The 19,356-nt window shown below is 40.2% G+C and overlaps 1 protein-coding gene across 1 annotated transcript in view; it reads left to right on the top strand.

Moving 5' to 3' along the window:
* The window catches only part of LOC140464758 (uncharacterized), a 215,700-nt gene that overhangs the window by 130,228 nt on the left and 66,116 nt on the right, over nucleotides 1–19,356 (top strand). Inside the window, exons 12-16 of the mRNA XM_072560257.1 lie at nucleotides 1,285–3,072; nucleotides 4,456–4,524; nucleotides 17,536–17,607; nucleotides 17,702–17,788; nucleotides 17,898–17,957. Coding sequence (XP_072416358.1) covers nucleotides 1,285–3,072; nucleotides 4,456–4,524; nucleotides 17,536–17,607; nucleotides 17,702–17,788; nucleotides 17,898–17,957 — 2,076 coding nt within the window. The remainder of the gene's footprint in view (nucleotides 1–1,284; nucleotides 3,073–4,455; nucleotides 4,525–17,535; nucleotides 17,608–17,701; nucleotides 17,789–17,897; nucleotides 17,958–19,356) is intronic.

Raw genomic sequence — 19,356 nt, 5'->3', positions numbered from 1 at the left:
TGTGCTAAGCATTTTTCTATCTTGACCATGATTGTGTGTAAATGGATTTGTGGGTTTTGAAGGAGTATAGTTTAAGTAGCATTATGGTAGATCAGAAATCCCTTTTCTTGCTAAATTAAATGTTTTATAATAAATATTTAATTTTCTGTTACAAAACATGATGTAAATTACATTTGTCCTGAGTAGCAGTCAGTTAGACACACTGATCGTTTTGATGGTCTCACTGGGATTTTATACATTTGGTGATAGATTGTGGAGCAGTGAGGCACTCTTCCCAATGCAGTCATAAGACATTGCTAATTAGAATTGTCAAACTGACCTGAGAAGACTTCAATTTCTTCAAAAATAATACTGTGTCAAATGGGTACTTGACATGAGTGGCTATCATTAAAGTTTGTGTAGGAGAAAAGAAAATGCTGAAGGGAATTGTTTTGTAATATTTATGGGGCAAATAAGGAGCACATTGAGTGAATTGACAGATTTAATTACTTTTATGGTCAGAAATGGATAATTACAAAGTGATTATTGCTTGTTGGTGTCAAAGTAATATTGATTATATGCTTAAAACAGTGCTGAATTTCTATATTTTACCTGAAACAACACAATAACAATTGACGTGTGCTTTGCTCAAATGAACATTTTTTTGAACATAATTCTACCAGGCTGTCATCTTACTACGCAGTGTATTTGGAACTGTCAATCTCTATTTTAAGTTGGTACACCTATCCAATAATGCACAGATGAGAAATCCAAATGACTGACTTAATGTGAGGGTTCAGGGAATCCATATTTAAATTCTACTAAACCAGTTTGCAACATTGAATTTGGTTTAAAAACAAATTTGGAAATGAGAGGTTAGTATGAGTAAACGTAATCTTGAAGCTGTCAGAATGTCATGAAAATCCAACTAGTTCACTATTGCCCTTTAAGGAAGGAACACTTTAAGGTATAACACCAGTCTGGCTGCATTCTGATACCTAAGTGCTCTCTAAAGTGCTGTACCATGCCCCTTATTTGTGAAGGTCAGTGTTAAATGGGTCAAAATATCCCCTATCACTTTCTCAGCATAACTAAGAATGTGCACTAAATGCAGTCATGCCACAGATCACAACTTGAGAATTAATGAAATGAAATCAAATAACAATAAGGAGTAATGGCTAAAACAAATGTAAAAAGAAAATCTCAGCTGCAAATGACCTGATAATCCACAGTATATGTTGTTAACCTTTCATTACCACATTGGATCTTTTACTTACTTTCTCCTTTTATTTTTGCCTTTTACAGTCAAGCACTTCCTCTTGTACACCTGATAACGTCATTACTCAACCATTAACCTCCACAACTGAGAATGGTGATTCCTCTGCAGCTGATACGCGACGTATTTGCAGTTCAACTTTGTTAAATAAATCTTCGTTCTGTTTTCCCACCAACTCAAACTTAGAAAAGAAATCTTCTAGTTTCCCTCGGTCCACTGTTTTCACTTCTTTGGAAACCTCCTTTATATCTTCGAACTCTTTGCCATCAGCCCTTAATACCACCTCCCTTTTCCCATTCAGCGCTTCCTTTATGAAGTCTAAAACCATTTCACCTTCCTATCCCCAATCCCCATTACACTTTCTGAGCTGTAGTGATTTGCAGTCTTCTCCAACCTGGTCCTCCTCAACTTTGCCTTCTTCACAATCCACCATATGCTCTTCAACTCACATGCAGTCATCACTTCATTCTTCAAACCAGAATACACATTCTTCCAATACCTGGGGAGTTTCATGCCATTCACCTAGAATTCTTCATTCTTCCAGTCAAGCTTCAACGCACGTGACTGCAGCAAAATCCACAGTAGTACCATCTCCTCCAACTCAGTTGTCATTATTGACTTCAATTTTAAGGTCTGGAAAGCGGCCTTCTGTGTCACCCAACTCCTCGGAACAATCAAAACCAGTTTCTTCCACAACATCCCTGATTGCCATTGGTTCACAATCACCTAGAAAATTTCCAGTTTCTACTACTCTACAAGTATCACCTTCCTGTCCAAAAGCTAAAACATTTTCCCCCACTCCTCTGACGTCTCTGCCATATTCTTCTGGAAAATTTGCAGGAGTTTCTTCAATCTCCTCAAGATCCTTAACCACTCTTTCATCCCAAGAGCCTGGAAAAAGTACTCTTCATTGCTCATTTACACCTTTATCTCAAAAACATGGCAACACTTCCAAGGAGTCAACGGAAACTTTACCCAGTTTCTCATCCATAAAACATTATGCTAATTACTCAAGGCTGAGCAAGTCTACACCCACAATGATATCATTGTCACATGCTACAAAGCCCCCTACCTTACCCCATTGTCCCTTCCCAAGACATGGACTACTTCCTCCCAGCACAGGGCAATTTACTTCATATCGTTTTTCACCAATTAGTTCATTCTCCCCAGTGCAAAAGATAGAGCCTCCTTTATCAGATCTTACTTTACCCTCTGAAGGATCCAGTAAAATTTCCCCCACACCTCATTATTCAAGCTTCAATTACTATCCTGAAGAAATTGACACACTGTCTGTTGCTCCAAAGATTTCTTCCCTTTCTCCTACTGCAAAACCCTACAATATTTCTTCTATATCAGAACAGTCTGTTCCATCTTCCACAGCCTCCATGTCTTCTTCATCCACTCAAGTTAACTCCTCACCACAGTCTGGTTCCCTCACTCCTACTCCATTGAATGTAAATTCTGTTTTGTCTACACCAAGATCGATTTCTGTTTCTTCTACCCAAAATCAAATTGTGCCTCACTCTTCATCATTAGGATTGAGCTCCCATTCCCATATTCCAAATTATTCTTTCTCACAAAGACCATCTAGCCCAGGACAGTTATCGTTGCACCTTTCTCCTTTCTCTAGATCCAATGCTAATGTTATCAATCCAGCTCACCCTACAGCACAGCTCTCTAACCCACGACTTGAAATAACAACATCTAGTTCAACCCAATCCCCTCCTCCACCATCACATTTCTCAAGGTCTGGTACAAAGTCTCCAGCACAATCTTTATCCTATTCTACTGAGATTGAGCCAAAGAAACCACAAAAGGTATTTTATGTCTCCTTCTTTTGCATGTTCTAGATAATGGTTCTTCACTTGGAATGACCATTTGATACTTTGGCTTTACTAATTGAAGTAACCTGCATGAAATAGTTGATGTTCCTTGAATCTATTTATGTGACGACTCTACCTCTTCTTCTTAGCATTATTCATTGTTTTTAATTTTGCTAGAACTGCTATCTGGGTTTTGAGACATCTTGATCAATTCTTTATTGTGTTAAATGCAGATTTCTGAGGCTCAGAAAATGCTTAATGGCAATCTGTTATAAAATAAGCATTTCAGCTCTTTTAGCATAACTGCAAAACCTTAGGTGAGGTTCTAAAAATTGCTTTGAAAATCTGTTAAAATTATTTCTCTTGACTTTTTTTTATAGCAACTTAAATGCACTACCATGGACAAGTTTTACTTTACGCTCCTCCTTTGGAGTATTTAGCTTCACTAGAGAATTATTGGAGAATTTAGATAATGCAAGACAATAATTCGTAATGTGTTAAATGATGAAATGATTTCTTATATTTATACCTGTACATACATTTTCCCATCGAGTTGCTAGTCTCAATGAAGTAGTCTTCCTGCACAGAGGTCACTCTGTTTAGGGCAAATTACAGATCTCCCAGGAGCAGATTTTGTTTTTGCAAACCCTACAACATAGTGTGTGACCTGGTAGAAAGGTAACTAAGATGTGCAGGAGAAACAATATACTTGTGGACTTTTTCCAAAGAAACCTTTTTAATAACTGAAATAATCAAGTTGTAATAAACAGCTTTGTTAGAATTCCATTCTGTCAAGACTTCATACCTAAGGTGATTAAATTGAACAGCATATACTAAAACATTTTTTTTATTATTTAGAGTTTGTACATTTGGTGGACAATGAGATTGCAATAAAAGTTTAATAAGAGATTTTTTTTGTAAATAAAAAGTTCTTCACAATAGGATATTGTGTTTGAGATTTCTGGGTAGATCTGGTTTGCCTGTCAACCCTTAAACTCTGCTTCAGTTTATTGGAAACTTTGACTGTTTTTATTAAATATACTGCAAAGTAAATCTGCAGAACAACATCACTCCTTGCATCTTTATTAGTTCAATGTATAAGGTCAGGAAACTTTAGGATACTGCTCATTTTAACCATTGAAATACTGCATTTCAAATTGAAACCAATGTTAATGACCATTAAGATGAATTTTTTGCAGGATTACAAAAGATAGTTATTATCACATGTAGAAGCCCTTTCATTTAAATTCTCTTCAAATTATAATCTTAGTTTATCATCTCTATTCAGTAATAAAACTTTTTTTACTGCTAATTTTACTGCATTGCTCATTTTCCCTGCTTGTTCATTTTTTGATTATTTCCTCACTTCTTCTGCAGTACAAGATCAAGTCAAGTTATAAGGCTTTTGCAGCAATACCAACAAACACACTGCTTTTGGAACAGAAGGTTAGTGTCAGCCATAGGAAATTTTGCATTAACAGTCCTGCTTTCCTCTTTATACAAGTGAACATGCTATAGACATTTACATTTCAGTATTAAATCAATTAAAGGTTAATATTGCTGGTGATGATTTGGGAGGATTGAGCTGCAAGTGAAAGATCTTTAAACCATCATCATATTTAACAATATTTCATATGTTGCTGTATGTTGAATGCTTGCTGTGAGGCGAATACCTTGCCAATGCTTTGTTCTGCAGTATGCTGCATTTTGCAATGGATTCTTATTTTTGTCATGGTATAATCCTGAAGCATAGTACCTTCAGTAAAAGACCTGTCAAAGTCGATGTCAATTCTTGCCTTGAAGAATCCTAAACTGCAATCTGAGTTATATGTCTTAATTCAGACACTGCTGGCCTGAACCGTTGGTGTTGAATCTTAAGTGGCTCAGAATCATAGATGTGAATCTTTAAAAAAAAAGCAGAAGCTGTGCACAGTTTTGCCTCTCCATAGGGTGACAGCATGAATTCAACTGCAATGAGAAAACATACATAAACTGAAATTGCAGTGGTACATAATTATTTCACACTTTTACAGTTTCAAGTTTAGTCACTATTCAATCATTTTTATTTCAGCAAAGCAAAACCTCAAGTGTAGCTTGCAACACTGGCATGATTGGTAATTACTGATACAAATGATGAAGGCAGGAAGTTTATTTTCTGGAGGAGTTGTGGATCAAAAAAATCTCTGGAAATTGTTTGGCACTGCGTCTTGGCTCAGTAGTAGTACTCTCACCTTTGAGTCAGAATGTTATGGGTTCAAGCTCCATTCCAACAACTTAAATGCAAAATCTAGCCTGGCACTCCAGGGCAATGCTAAGGAAGTACTGGCCTGTCAGAGGTGCTGATATTCAGAGGAAAAGTCTACTTGTCCTCTCAACTGAACAACATAAATGCTCCAATGGCAATAGTACGAGTAGAAAATGAGAGCTTTTCTATGTTGTTTCCAGTAATTACCCCCAACGACATCTAAAAACAGATTACTTGATTGACTTTGACCTGGCCCATTATTGTTTGAGGGATCTTCCTCTGCATAAGTTGGCTCGTGTACTGACATCATGACAGTGACTGCACTTCAAATGTAATTAATTAGTTCGCATGCATGAGATATAATAGGGTTGTGAAAAAGCAAAGAATATATAAATACATGACTTATTTCTTCTTTCTTAATTTGGTTTAATTTCTGGAATGGTGAAGGCTACTATTATGCTTAGATCAAACCACTTGCCCCTTTAACACTGAAGAATATTCTCCCTAATGCAATAAAAATGCTGCTACCACCATTCTTTGAAAAAACCTTTCTTTCTATGAAAAACAAACAAGTTACCCACTACCTAACTTGGGAAAGCAACCTTTCTAATCATCCCCTTTCTATGTGTGGCTGCAGTGTGAGCTATCTATATTGCTTTGCAGGAAATCATTGAGCTCTCTTTCGCGGCTTTTTCCAAACCTGTGATGTCCACCACTTAAAAGGACAAGCCCACGGTTTAAAGGGAATATCACATACACTATCTCCTCGAAAAGAAGGTTTTTGTATGGGATAAAAGAACAGTAGCATCTAGACATGCAGAAATGCAGATCACTAAATGTTTTGAGAAGATTTGTAGCTCAGGTTGAGGTTCTGGATGTAGGTTTGCTCGCTGAGCTGGAAGGTTTGTTTCAGCTTCCAGCTTAGTGAGCAACCCTACATCCAGATCACTAAATATCTTGATTCAGTTTATGAAGACAATTAAAAGTAAATCAGCAATGAATCTAATGCTAATGATGCCATTAAAATGCAAGAGAAGTTATGTTAAACCTATTCGGACCTGTGGTAAGATTGGTAAGCTATAAATTGTCTGGTGTCCATCTTGTGAAAAAGGATATAGAAACACTGAAAAAGGTTCATGAAGATTTCCAAGGATATCTGAGCTGAGAGGGAAAGATCGTACAGATTGAACTTTCCTCTCTTCCAAAAGGTTTTTGCAGGAAAGTAGATTTCTTTGTAGGTTCTGTTTGACTCATGATGTAACTCCACTGGAAGTGTGACAAATGAACAAAAAAAAAATTGTTATTCTAGGTTGATACCAATTGCTGGAGCTTCTTGATGAGCTTGTAAAGAGCATACCATCCTCCTGCCCATTTGGGCTCTGTGCCTCAGAAGCAACCAATATAATCACTCTGCTACGGAGGGAGTGAATGCTGAAGTTGTTAGTAAAGGTGATAATTAAGCTAGCTGTTTTTTTTCTTGATTGCTGTCAAGTTTCTTGCATGCTGTTGGAGTTGCACTCATGCATCATGTTTCTGACTTGAGACAAGGTTGTGGCGTTGTGGTAATAATGCTGGATTAGCACTCAGTATTTAAGATGGATGTCCAGAAGGCACTCACTGTGATTCTAAATATAAGACTGTTATCAAAAATAAGAGCTCAGAAATTTGGAGACAATACTTTGATGTGGGTAAAATATTGGTTTGATGTAGGAAGCAGAGAGTAGAGATAGCAGGTATGTGATAAGATTGGGAAGATACAACTAGCATTGCCTTTTGATGATTTAAAGCCTTAAATTCTAATTTTTTTCTATCAATAAATTAGATAATGGAGTAGATGTCATCAGGTTAGACAGTATAATGGATTATATATGGGTTACGAAGTTGATAAGGTAAAAACAATGACTGCAGATGCTGAAAACCAAATACTGGATTAGTCATTCCTGATGAAGGGCTTTTGCCCGAAACGTCGATTTCGCTGCTCGTTGGATGCTGCCTGAACTGCTGTGCTCTTCCAGCACCACTAATCCAGTACGAAGTTGATAAATTGAGTGAGCAAAATTGTAGCAGTGAGAAAGAATAATCGGCCACTCTACTATTAAGACATCTGTATTGGACTGTTTTCTGAATGCTGAGAACAGCAAAGTGTAAAAATCAGTAAAAGCTGTACTTAAAAGTAAGGGCACTGGAAGATGAAGGGGTGGAACTCTAAATGGGTCCTAACCAGAACTCTGTACAGAATGGCATGATAGCAGAGTACCAAGTTCTGGTTAGGACCCATTTAGAGTTCCAAGTGCACTAATGGCCACTTAAAATAGATAGACTGTACCTCTGAGAATATCTTATCCTCACAAATCACCTTTTCTTTCCTCTACTGTAACCATAAACTCCATTACCTGGCCACCTGATCCATCCCCTCTCCTTGGTCATTGTCTAAAGCTTAGCTATTCTGTTCATAATGCTTTAATGATACATTTGGCCACGCCTCTGGTCCCATTTCCCTTAAATCTCTTACTTTCACTGTTATAAAATTTCTCATACCTGGCCCATCTACTGGAAAAACTCTGATCTGTGCATTTGTCATTTTTAGACCCATCTCTTCCATTGCTTTCTGGGTCATCCTCCCATTGTTCACTTTTGATAAACTTGAACTTTTGATAAACCTTCAAATCTTTGCTATCCTTATCTTTTTAGAGTCATAGAGATGTACAGCATGGAAACAGACCCTTTGGTACAACCCGTCCATGCCGACCAGATCTCCCAACCCAATCTAGCCCCACCTGCCACTACCCAGCCCATATCCCTCCAAACCCTTCCTATTCATATACCCATCCAAATGCCTTTTAAATGTTGCAATTGTACCAGCCTCCACCACATCCTCTGGCAGCTCATTCTGTACACGTACCACCCTCTGCGTGAAAAAGTTGCCCCGTAGGTCTCTCTTATATCTTTCCCCACTCACTCTAAACCTATGCCCTCTAGTTCGGGACTCCCCCACCCAAGGGAAAAGACTTTGCCTATTTACCCCTCATAATTTTGTAAACCTCTATAAGGTGACCCCTCAGCCTCCACCGCTCCAGGGAAAACAGCCCCAGCCTGTTCAGCCTCCCATTATCTCAAATCCTCCAACCCTTTCAAGTTTCACAACTTCTTTCCGATAGGAAGGAGACTAGAATTACACGGAATATTCCAACAGTGGCCTAACCAATGTCCTGTACAGACACAACATGACCTCCCAACTCCTGTACTCAATACTCTGACCAATAAAGGAAAGCATACCAAACGCATTCTTTACTATCCTATCTACCTGTGACTCCACTTTCAAGGAACTATGAACCTGCACTCCAAGGTCTCTTTGTTCAGCAACACTCCCTAGGACCTTACCATTAAGTGTATAAGTCCTGCAAAGATTTGTTTTCCCATAATGCAGCACCTCACATTTATCTGAATTAAACTCCATCTGCCACTTCTCAGCCCACTGGTCCATCTGATCAAGATCCTGTTGTAATCTGAGGTAACCCTCTTTGCTGTCCACTACAACTCTAATTTTGGTGTCATCAGCAAACTTACTAACTGTACCTCTTATGCTCGCATCCAAATCATTTATGTAAATGACAAAAAGTAGAGGACCCAGCACCGATCCTTGTAGAACTCCACTGGTCACAGGCCTCCAGTCTGAAAAACAATCCTCCATCACCACCCTCTGTCTTCTACCTTTGAGCCAGTTTTGTATCCAAATGGCTGGTTCTCCCTGTGTTCTGTGAGATCTAACCTTGCTAACCAGTCTCCCATGGGGAGCCTTGTCGAACACCTTACTGAAGTCCAGATAGATCACATCTACCGCTCTGCCCTCATCAATCCTCTTTGTTACTTCCTCAAAAAACTCAGTCAAGTTTGTGAGACATGATTTCCCAGGCACAAAGCCATGTTGACTATCCCTAATCAGTCCTTGCCTTTGTTCACTTCCCTGTGGCCCAACCCCTCTTTATCTACCTAAACCTCTTCGGACCTGCAAACTTCCAAAAGCTTTACATTCCCCCAACTCTGGGCTCTTGTGCATCCCTAATTTCCTTCAGATTACCGTTGAAGCCTTTCATTGACTCAGTTGCAAACTTGCGATCTTGCCCCTTAACTATCTCCATCTTCTTGCCTGTCTCTCCTTCAAGATGCTCCTTAAAATTTGAGGGTTTTTTCTGATAATGCTACTGTGAAGTGCTTTAGGATATTTGACTATGTTAAAGGCGCTATAGACCATTCAGCTATAATGCGTGTTTTGTTAATGCAAATGTAATGTGATTGCCGAATTGGGGACATTGTTTCTCAAGCACAATCTTTTAAAACATGTGTTGGCTGTAACGCAATTACATCACCAACACTTTAAGCGCTAAAGATTCTGCTGGAGTGCTGTGGGTTCAGTGCCTCACAGGGACCTGGGTTTGCTTCGAGTCATCAGAGCTAGTGGAAATCATCACTCAAAGGTGTTCAGGAGGCGAGAGAGAAGTGAGGAAAACAGTCCAAACTCCAGGAAAGTATACAGAACCTGCTCCTGCTGCAGATGATGGGGGTCAATGTCACGGAGGTCCTCCAGGAGGTGAAGGGCCAGCAAGCCTCGCTCTTTGCTTCGGAGGCCTCCAAGATAATCTTCCGGTCCAGTGTCTGCTCCGTGGAGCAGGACGAGACGTGCTCACGTTTCTTCCAGAAGGTGCACAAAGAGAGCTCAGTGCTCAGCAGCCTGAAGGAAGATGATGTTATCTCAGGCTGATGTCATGAGGATCAGCAAATCCTTCTATGCCAGTCTGTACGACTCTAAGCCAACTGACAGCGCAGCCTCCCAGTTGTTCCTGTCCTCTATCACGGAGATCTTAGATGACAGAACACAGGAGAGGCTGGACCAGCGGCTTTCTCTGGATGAGCTGACCAAGGCCAACGAGTCCTTCGAAAAGAATAAAACTCCCAGAAGCGACGGCTTACTGGTCGAGCTCTATTCCGTGGGACTTGATTGGCCAGGACCTGCTTGAGATGTATGTCAGTATGATTCTGGCAGTTACCATGAGTGAATCCATGAGGAAAGGCATCATCAGCCTCATCTACAAGCGGAAGGGGGAGAGGGAGGAAATCAGAAATTGGAGACCAATCTCACTATTGAATGTGGATTACAAAATTTTGTCAAAGGTCATCACCAACCGGGTCAGGTCTGCTCTGGGATCGGTGATCCACCATGACCAAACCTGTGCTGTACTGGGCAGGAAGATCGCCAAGAGTCTCGCACTCCTCAGGGATACAATCGCCTATGTGCAGGATAGGGGGTTGGACACCTGCCTCATCAGCCTGGACCAGAGGAAAGCCTTTGACAGGATATCACATACGTATATGAGAAATGTTCTCTCCAAAATGGGCCTTAGGGACGGAATCCGTAATTGGATCAGACTGCTCTATACCAATATTGTCAGTGCAGTCTCAATCAATGGGTGGGCATCAGATAGCTTCCCAGTCAGATCTGGAATCAGACAGGGATGCCCTCTCTCTCCTGCCTTGTTTGTGTGCTGCATGGAGCGATTTGCCAAATCCATCAGGAAGGACGTGAGCCTGAGAGGGGTGACTATTCCTGGCAGCGGGAGCCTACACGTTAAGGCCTGCTGGTACATGGATGACATCGCCGTTTTCTGCTCAGATCCGCTGTCTGTGCACAGACTCATGTGTATATGTGACCAGTTTGAATGGGCCTCAGAAGCCAAGGTAAATCGAGGCAAGAGCGAGGCTGTGCTCTTCGGGAACTGGGCCAACCAATCCTTGTTCCTCTTCATCGTCAGGACTGACCACCAGAAGATGCTGGGTATTTGGTTCGGAGGGGTTGGGGCGTGCGCCAATTCTTAGGAGGAGCATATCAGGAAAGTGAGGCAGAAACTGGGCAGATGGAAGCTACGGTTGCTCTCTATCGTGGGGAAAAAAAACCTGGTCATCAGGTGTGAGGCACTGTCAGAGTTGTTATATGTGGCACAGGTCTGACCTATTCCCAGAACCTGTGTGGTCGCAGTCACCCGGGCCATCTTCCATTTTATATGGAGATCAAAGATGGCCAGGGTCCGAAGGGACTCGATGTACAAAGATCTGAGCAACGGGGGGGAAAAACACACCAAATGCTGCCCTCGCCCTGACGGCAACCTTTGTGTGTAGCTGCATCAAGCTGTGCATGGATCCCCGGTTGCACACACCGTGTCATTACGTACTGAGGTTCTACCTGTCCCCAATGTTGCGAAGGAGGGGCCTGGCCTTGCTGCCGCAGAATGCTCCAAGTATAGTTGGACTGTCCGTATCATCTGTCCTCCATGGAGAAATTTATGAAGAAAAGCATCTTTGACCACCAGTCCATCAGGGAGTGGTCAGTACATAGTGTCCTTGAGACTCTTCGGGAAAAGGAGAGGGCGGATCCTATCAAGCGGCTCCCTGGACAGACTGTCACAGTCATTTAGCAGAATGCCTCATTGCCAGAACTTTCCAACAAGCACCAAGACATGGCTTGGTTGGTGGTGAGAAGTGCTCTGCCTGTGAGATCCTTTATGCACGCCCGGACTCTCAGCCGCACCACATGCTGCCCTCGAAGCAGCTACAGAGGTGACGAGACTGTCACATACCACCTTCTGGAATGTGCTCCACAAAGGAAGTCTGGAGACGAATGCAGTTGTGTTTGTTGAGGTACGTCCCAAACAGCTCCGTGACGTGGACTCCGTGCTCTCCGGTCTGTTCTCCAGGACGTACACCAAGATGAACATCAACTGTGCCTGGAGGATCATCAACTCGGTTAAAGACGCTCTTTGGTCTGTCCGAAACCTGTTGATCTTCCAGCTGAAGGAGCTGACCCTGACTGAGTGTTGCGGACTGGCACATTCCAAGGTCCAGGACTACGTGTTGAGGGACGCGCTGAAGCTTGGGGCAGCTGCCACCAAGGAGTGGTGGGGAAAGACCACCGTGTTACGACTGCCTGCCAAAGAAGAACAGGGGGCTCACTCCGTAAGTGGGCTCTGCTGATGCCTCAGCTAAATATATGAATGGCAAATGTACAGACCTGTATATATGAATGATTAATTCTGATCTCTATATGTAAAGAAATGGAATGTATACGTATGTATGGCACCACCAATTGTACAGATCATCAAAATATTTTATGAATAAAGTATATTTTTTGAAATAAAAAAAACATTATACGCTGTTTCCAAAGTGTGATTTTTCTATAATAGGGGGCTACACAAGAATGGAACCATCACATTATAGAAGATCTACCTGTATATAGGCTAAGGTTTTGTTGTTAAAATATGTGGAAGTCTCTTTCATGTTATGAAAGTATTGCTGCCACTAGGTAATTACCTGATCTGACCAGCAGGGGTAGGTGTGGCATACTAGATGAATGGAATACATTATCCTTCCTCTTGAGTTTTAAAGTGCTATTTGCATTACCTTGCTTTTCCAATTTTAACAATGTTAAAGAACAATTTTCTGGTATAGTTAATCTATACCAGAATGTGGGCGGAACGGTGGCACAGTGGTTAGCACTGCTGCCTCACAGCGCCAGAGACCCGGGTTCAATTCCCGCCTTAGGCGACTGACTGTGTGGAGTTTGCACGTTCTCCCCCTGTCTGCGTGGGTTTCCTCCGGGTGCTCCGGTTTCCTCCCACAGGTAAGGGGTAACTGTAGATGTAGAAGTAGGGGTATGGGTGGGTTACGCTTCGGCGGGGCGGTGTGGACTTGTTGGGCCGAAGGGCCTGTTTCCACACTGTAAGTAATCTAATCTAATCTAATCTAAATGTATTTTTTAAACAAGTTGACGATATTGACATACACTTTAGTTGAAATCAAGCATGAGACTCATCTTACAGCATAACCTGTAATCTTATTGAACAGATTGAAATGACCATGTGACTGAAAGCAATTTGATATGCAAGCATTAATTAAAATTAGACAAGGTTGAACTCAGCGCCAAAGTGACCATTTTAATGCTGCAGTAATTGTGAAATTTTTACTGGTTTAATAGTTGACATTTACTGTTGTTAATGCCATAGCAATCTGAATGGTCCATTTAGTTGTAAAATTATAGAGTCATAGAAACCTAGAGGACGGAAGGAGGCTGTTTGGTCTATTATTCTTATGCTGGCTCTTTGAAAGCTAAGTTAAGACTAATTTCATCTCTATGAAACAGCAATCATGCTTTGCCCCGCATCCCTATTTTTTTTTCCCTATAACCATGTAAACTCCTGAATATATGGGAAAGCCTGCACTCCTGCATTCAAGACCTGACTCAACTCCTTTTTAAACTTACTATGGAATCCACTTGCACAATCTTTATTAGTTAACAGGTTCCAAACTGTCTTTTCCACTCTGAATCTTGCCAATGATTTTGAATCTATAACTACTGGTTAGTTACTTTTATTTCTCCATCTGCTCTATCAAAATGTCTTATTTTGAAAACCATCTTGAGTCAACTGTTAAATGTTCTCTATTTCGTGCAGAACATTCTTAGCTTTTTCAGCATTCCTCATAACCAAGCACTTCCATCCCCCAGTAAACATCCTTTTTTTTGCATTTTTAAATCCCTTAAACCTTTGTGGAAAGTATGGTGCCACAATACTTTATCTGAGGCCTCCTTACTAATTTATGAAGTTCCTTTCAAGAATAGTGTTACATAAATAGCAAACTTCCTGCCCTATGGCAGAATTCCTGTCTCCAGTGATGATTGAAAAGTTATAATGAACTTTAACATTTAGTCCACCTGGATGTATTCCACCTGGAATAGATAGTTTTCAAATATTCAATCATGCTAATCTACTTAGTGTCTTCAGCATGCCATTCATGAATCACATTTACCATTATGAAAAAGTCTATTTATATCTATCACTACTGATTTCCTGATGGCTCAATTTCTACTTCTCTTCTGCAGTGTACAGTTAAAAGTCTTTGTGCTCAAGGACCTGATTCTTATTACATCCCTTAAAGGTGGTGTCACTTTTCCCAGTATTCAAAACTGAAAAACTGGTTAATGAATGCCATTGATGTGGAGGATTTCTGAACTGCTTGTCTTTTCCTCCAACTCTTGTTACTTACCCCTCACCACTAATAAGTGTTGGATGACCATGTCCTGAACTAAATATAGCTAAAAATGTGTTGCTGGAAATGCGCAGCAGGTCAGGCAGCGTCCAAGGAGCAGGAGAATCGACGTTTCGGGCATGAGTCCTTTGGGCGCAGCCTGATCTGCATCTGCAGTCCTCACTTTCTCCCTGAACTTTATTTGTATGTATTTTGTGTTTCTTTTAGGAAGCATAAAGTGTACAGTGTGCTTTCATGTAGAAAGTAGTGGATTCCAAAAAGCCTGCCATAGTAATCTGTTCTATGACCTCTAAACTACTGACACCCTGACCATTTAACCATTTTATTCTCTCATAGGACATGGGCAATGTTGGCTGGCCACCATTTATTGCCACTCCTTGATGCCCTTGAGAAGATGGTGGTGAGCTGCCTTCTTGAGCGTGTGCTGACTGTAGAAATACTATTAGAGAGAGAATTTCAGCATTTTGACCCAGTTACATTAAAGTTTAACACATTAAGACAGTACCAAATTATAAGGTTCTAAGAAACTGGCCTCTGAAAGACTAAGCGATATTTAAATAGTAAAAAAAATTAATTACGTGTGTAAAGCATAATGAAAATTGCCACCTAGTGAGTTTCAATGTTGAAAGAATGAACAATTTAATAAAAACAACCTAAAATTTACTGTTACCCGCAGTGGCACAGTGGTTAGCACTGCTGCCTCACAGCGTCAGAGAGCTGGGTTCAATTCCCGCCTCAGGCAACTGTCTGTGTGGAGTTTGCACATTCTCCCTGTGTCTGCATGGGTTTCCTCCGGGTGCTTTGGTTTCCTCCCACAGTCCAAAAACATGCAGGTTAGGTGAATTGGTCATGCTAAATTGCCCGTAGTGGTCGGTGAAGGGGTAAATGTAGGGGAATGGGTCTGTGTAGGTTGCTCTTTGAAGGGTTGGTGTGGACTTATTGGGCCGAAGGGCCTGTTTCCACACTGTAAGTAATCTATCTAATCTAATCTAAAAAGATCTATCTGTTACATAACCATGATGTTACTTTTGAATTATTTTGTCAATGTTAAATTTTAAATTCTTTCTCTGACTCCAACCTTTGCACCTTGCACTGTTTCCCCTTAAACTCTCTCCATTCTAACTGATTTTAGAAAATTACTGCAGTTGTTCAATATTTGATAGTATTTCTACAGGTAGTAAATTAGTGGAGATTTTCAAAAAAATATCCTACTCTCTTTTTCTGCTTTTTCAATTCAATACCATCTTTCGTTCCTGGATATTTCCGTTTCTGTATCTGAATTAATTCATGCTCTTTGTCTCCTTTATTGTTTGTCCTTCTCAATCATTAAATCCCATGGATTAAGATAATAGAGTGTTGATGCCATTATCCACTAGGGTTTCAGATACCTGGTTACTCACAGTTCAGGGGACATAAGGAGCAAGCCATTGTTGAGTTTCAGGATGAAGAAAAAAAGCATAATTTTAGCATTCACATTACAAGATGTTCTGCTGCAACAAAATCTGTGCTATTATTTCAGTTTTGCACCCTGGAAGCTCCATTGTGTGAAATACTTACGGTAGAATTGCAGTTTTACGAAAACTATTTTCGGCCATCCAAAGAACAGAAGGTTGTGCAATGTTTTTGTGGAAGGAATGGGTCAACTGGTGAGAAAACAAAAGCGATGAAGATGATGTCCAGGTGGTGGAGGAAGAAAGATCATTAGTTAATACAAGTCGAGCAAAGGTGACATGTTGATTTGGTCATATTGTAAAACCTGAAAAATTGCTCAAGATGATTATTGAAGGAAGATTAGAGGCATGTAGAATGAAAGAGAAAGCGGATGATTAAGTAAAACAACTTGAAATTGATAATGGGAAGCTTTCACATGAAACTGAAAAGGAAAGATGCAAGATTGTAAGAGGTTGGGGGCATGGCCTTAGGCAATTAATGTTTTAATACCATTTTTGTTCATTTTTTTTCCAGTTAATAGGCTTTTCCCTCTGTGTCTACTCTATTATATATTTGCTTTATTTTTTTCCTTTTTGGTCTTTTCAGTAGTCTTTTTGTTAAGCTTGATTTCACTTTTAATCTTCCATTTCTATTTCCATTTAATTTGTTTTATTTGTACATTTTTTCAAGTTTTAAGACATTGAATTCTGAATTTTCTGAATAAGTGTTCGACCTTCCATACTTTTAACTCCTGTGGTATTGGTGTGTTACAGTTTACTTGGAGTCTTGGCTGCTGTGATGATATGTATTTTTATATGCATGCTGTAGTCTGGAGCTATGGATAATGTTGTTGGAGGTTCTGACATTCTTTCCATTTTATGGAATCACTCCCAGTCTTGCTGCTCATTGTTAGCATGTGCTAGAAGGATTGGCAGTTTGTTACTCAATCTATTTGGTTATAAACGCATCTTCCTTGTCCTGGGGTAGAAAGTGAACTCAGAACTTTTGGCTTGGACACAGCTATTCTGAACCACAAGACCAAGTGACTTGTAACTCCTTTAAAAGATTTCATTCTGAAAGGTTGAAGTTTATGTGAAAGAGTGCAAATGGTGCTAATCAAATACTTTGTGAAACATTGCAGTTAACAGGACACCTGGGTTCCTCGGCATTCCTTTGCAATATGGTTCGACAGAAGTGAACAATGAAGATTACCATGTTTGTTTGATGTTTAATAAGCTTGCTCAACTCTATGTGCTGAGAAACTACAGCTTTCCAATTGCCTCAAAATTCTTTAGAATTTCTTCTAATATGAATTTTAACAACAGTAAGACTGCAGTTTAATACCTTCCATTAGTAAACTTAAGATTGTAAAGAAAGAATGAAAAAAAAATCACTTAGTCTATCCTCTTGATTAATTCCATGTATTGTAGGTGACATATTCTTCTTTTAGGGAAGAAAGTGTCATTTGTATTCAGCCCAAGGATGGGCAACATAATGAATGGGTATTTTCATGTCCTTATACTACAGGATCAGAAGATAGAAAAAAAGATTTGGTAGGTAGGGCTAGGGGATGATGCTGGTGTTTCTAAGTTACTAGGATATACTCTTTTTGACCAGGGTAGATCCTTGAATCCACGTGAGAAACTTTTGGGTTTGTTTGTGAAACATTTTGCACTTACTTTTACTAGGCCATTGATGAAGCAATCAGTGACTCTGAGGAATCTGCAGCAGCTGGCACATCTGAGAAAACCCACTCACAAGTAAGCTTTGTGAATACAACATGAATAAGTATTGCTTGAGTTGTGATATGCTATTATACAATTAATATGTATAACATGGTTTACCCTCACACAGTTCCTACTTGAATCAGAGAGTCTCAGGCAGCAGACTGAGGAACTGTATGCTACTATTGAACAATTGCTCGAGGATCCACTGCCAACGGTAATGAAGGAATTGAAAAATAATTTTCTTTTCAGTCTTACTCCCTGCTCTCACCAAACTCATGTTAACGTTTAACAATGTCTTCACGTTTCATCCTCCCCTGTTCTAGCGTTCCTCAAGTTCTACTCCCAACTCCTTGCAGAAGCTTCAGTACTCAAAAGCGTACAAAGTACGTGAGTGAAAATGCATGAATTATAGACACTTGCATGAACCTAGGGAGTATGAAATTTTTGCTGAATTGTTGGAGAAATTCAGCAGGTCAAACAGCATCGGTGGGAAGAAAGGAAAGTTAACTTTTTGAGTCTGGTGACTCTTTATCAGAACAATAAGAGCATGTCCATTTGCTCATACACTTTTAAAATATTTTCAGTACCACTCTTAAATTTCTGTGGAAACCAACACTCCACTTGCTTGCTTCATCAAAGTTCTGTGTTGAAAAACTTGACTAAACTCTACTGCATGTTTTGTGAACTTTTGGTTCTGATGTCGTGTTGTGCAGTTCGATTTTTTTTGTATTTTTCTTATTGATCAGGCTTTATTTTTATGGTTATTATTGTACCTAAATTGTGTTATGACCTCCGTGTAGGAGTAGCCCAAAATTATCACATGAAGTGAATTAACCTCCTTGTGATGTTATTGTGGCTTTGAGATGTATTTTGTCCAGGGTTTTTTTTTCATGAAGTAAGTTTGAAATAGAGGCGTTGAGTTGTCTGCTCAAAACTAATAAAGTAAATAGTTTGTGAGGTCTTAGGGTTTCTTAAATTAAAGTTGGAACAACAGAAGCAGCCTAAATTGTTGGGGTCAAGCTCCCACTGAACCAGGAGTTATAGTTTTAACTTTCAGCAGTTGCTGGGGTCTTGAAGCTGGATGTGCAAGTTTTTATTCTTCTCTCTGTTAGAGCTGAAAGTCAGGGTTCTCTTGTGAAATAATTCCACAGAGGCAGATATCTTATCACTAAGCCATCCTTTATTTACACGTGCATAGTACTTGACACTAGTCTGGCTTCCTCCGAGTCATTCCTCAGAGTAAGCAGAACCTCTGACACTCTTTACTTTTTTTTCTTTTTCCTTTTTTTTCTTTTTCTTTATTCAATTGCCATCACCAGGAAGATAGGAAAACACCCGAGTGGCCAGTGACAAGCAGTGCCCTTCACAAAAGGCAATGCTGTGTGATCAAACAGTGGAGGGGAGGGCAGGGATTAAATCAAAATAGAGTTGGAGACACTCTGTTTATATCTGTAAGCCAGGGCTCCCTGATTGGACATGATGAACAGACCCAATCAGGGAAAGAATATTCTATGAGATCCATCTGGATGGCCTTGTTAGAATCACTACATCGCTCCGCCTCTAAATCTGGGGACGTAGGCCTATGATTTTTCTTGTCGCCTCTCCTGGGGCATTTTTGAAGTGGGTCCGGTTCCTGTGACTCAGTCTTGAATACAGGTGGCATGTATTTGATCATAGTTGCATGTGTATGTATCACAAATGTTACCAGGTTCAGGATGAGGGGGAGGGGGGAGGAAAAGGTGCAAGTTGGGCTGATGAAGCAGTGGTTCCCCTCCCCACAGT

Source organism: Chiloscyllium punctatum, chromosome 3 (assembly GCF_047496795.1).
Source record: "Chiloscyllium punctatum isolate Juve2018m chromosome 3, sChiPun1.3, whole genome shotgun sequence".
Classification (NCBI taxonomy): Eukaryota; Metazoa; Chordata; class Chondrichthyes; order Orectolobiformes; family Hemiscylliidae; genus Chiloscyllium; species Chiloscyllium punctatum.
The sequence above is the reverse complement of the archived record's forward strand: the minus strand, read 5'-3'. Positions and strand labels throughout refer to the sequence as shown.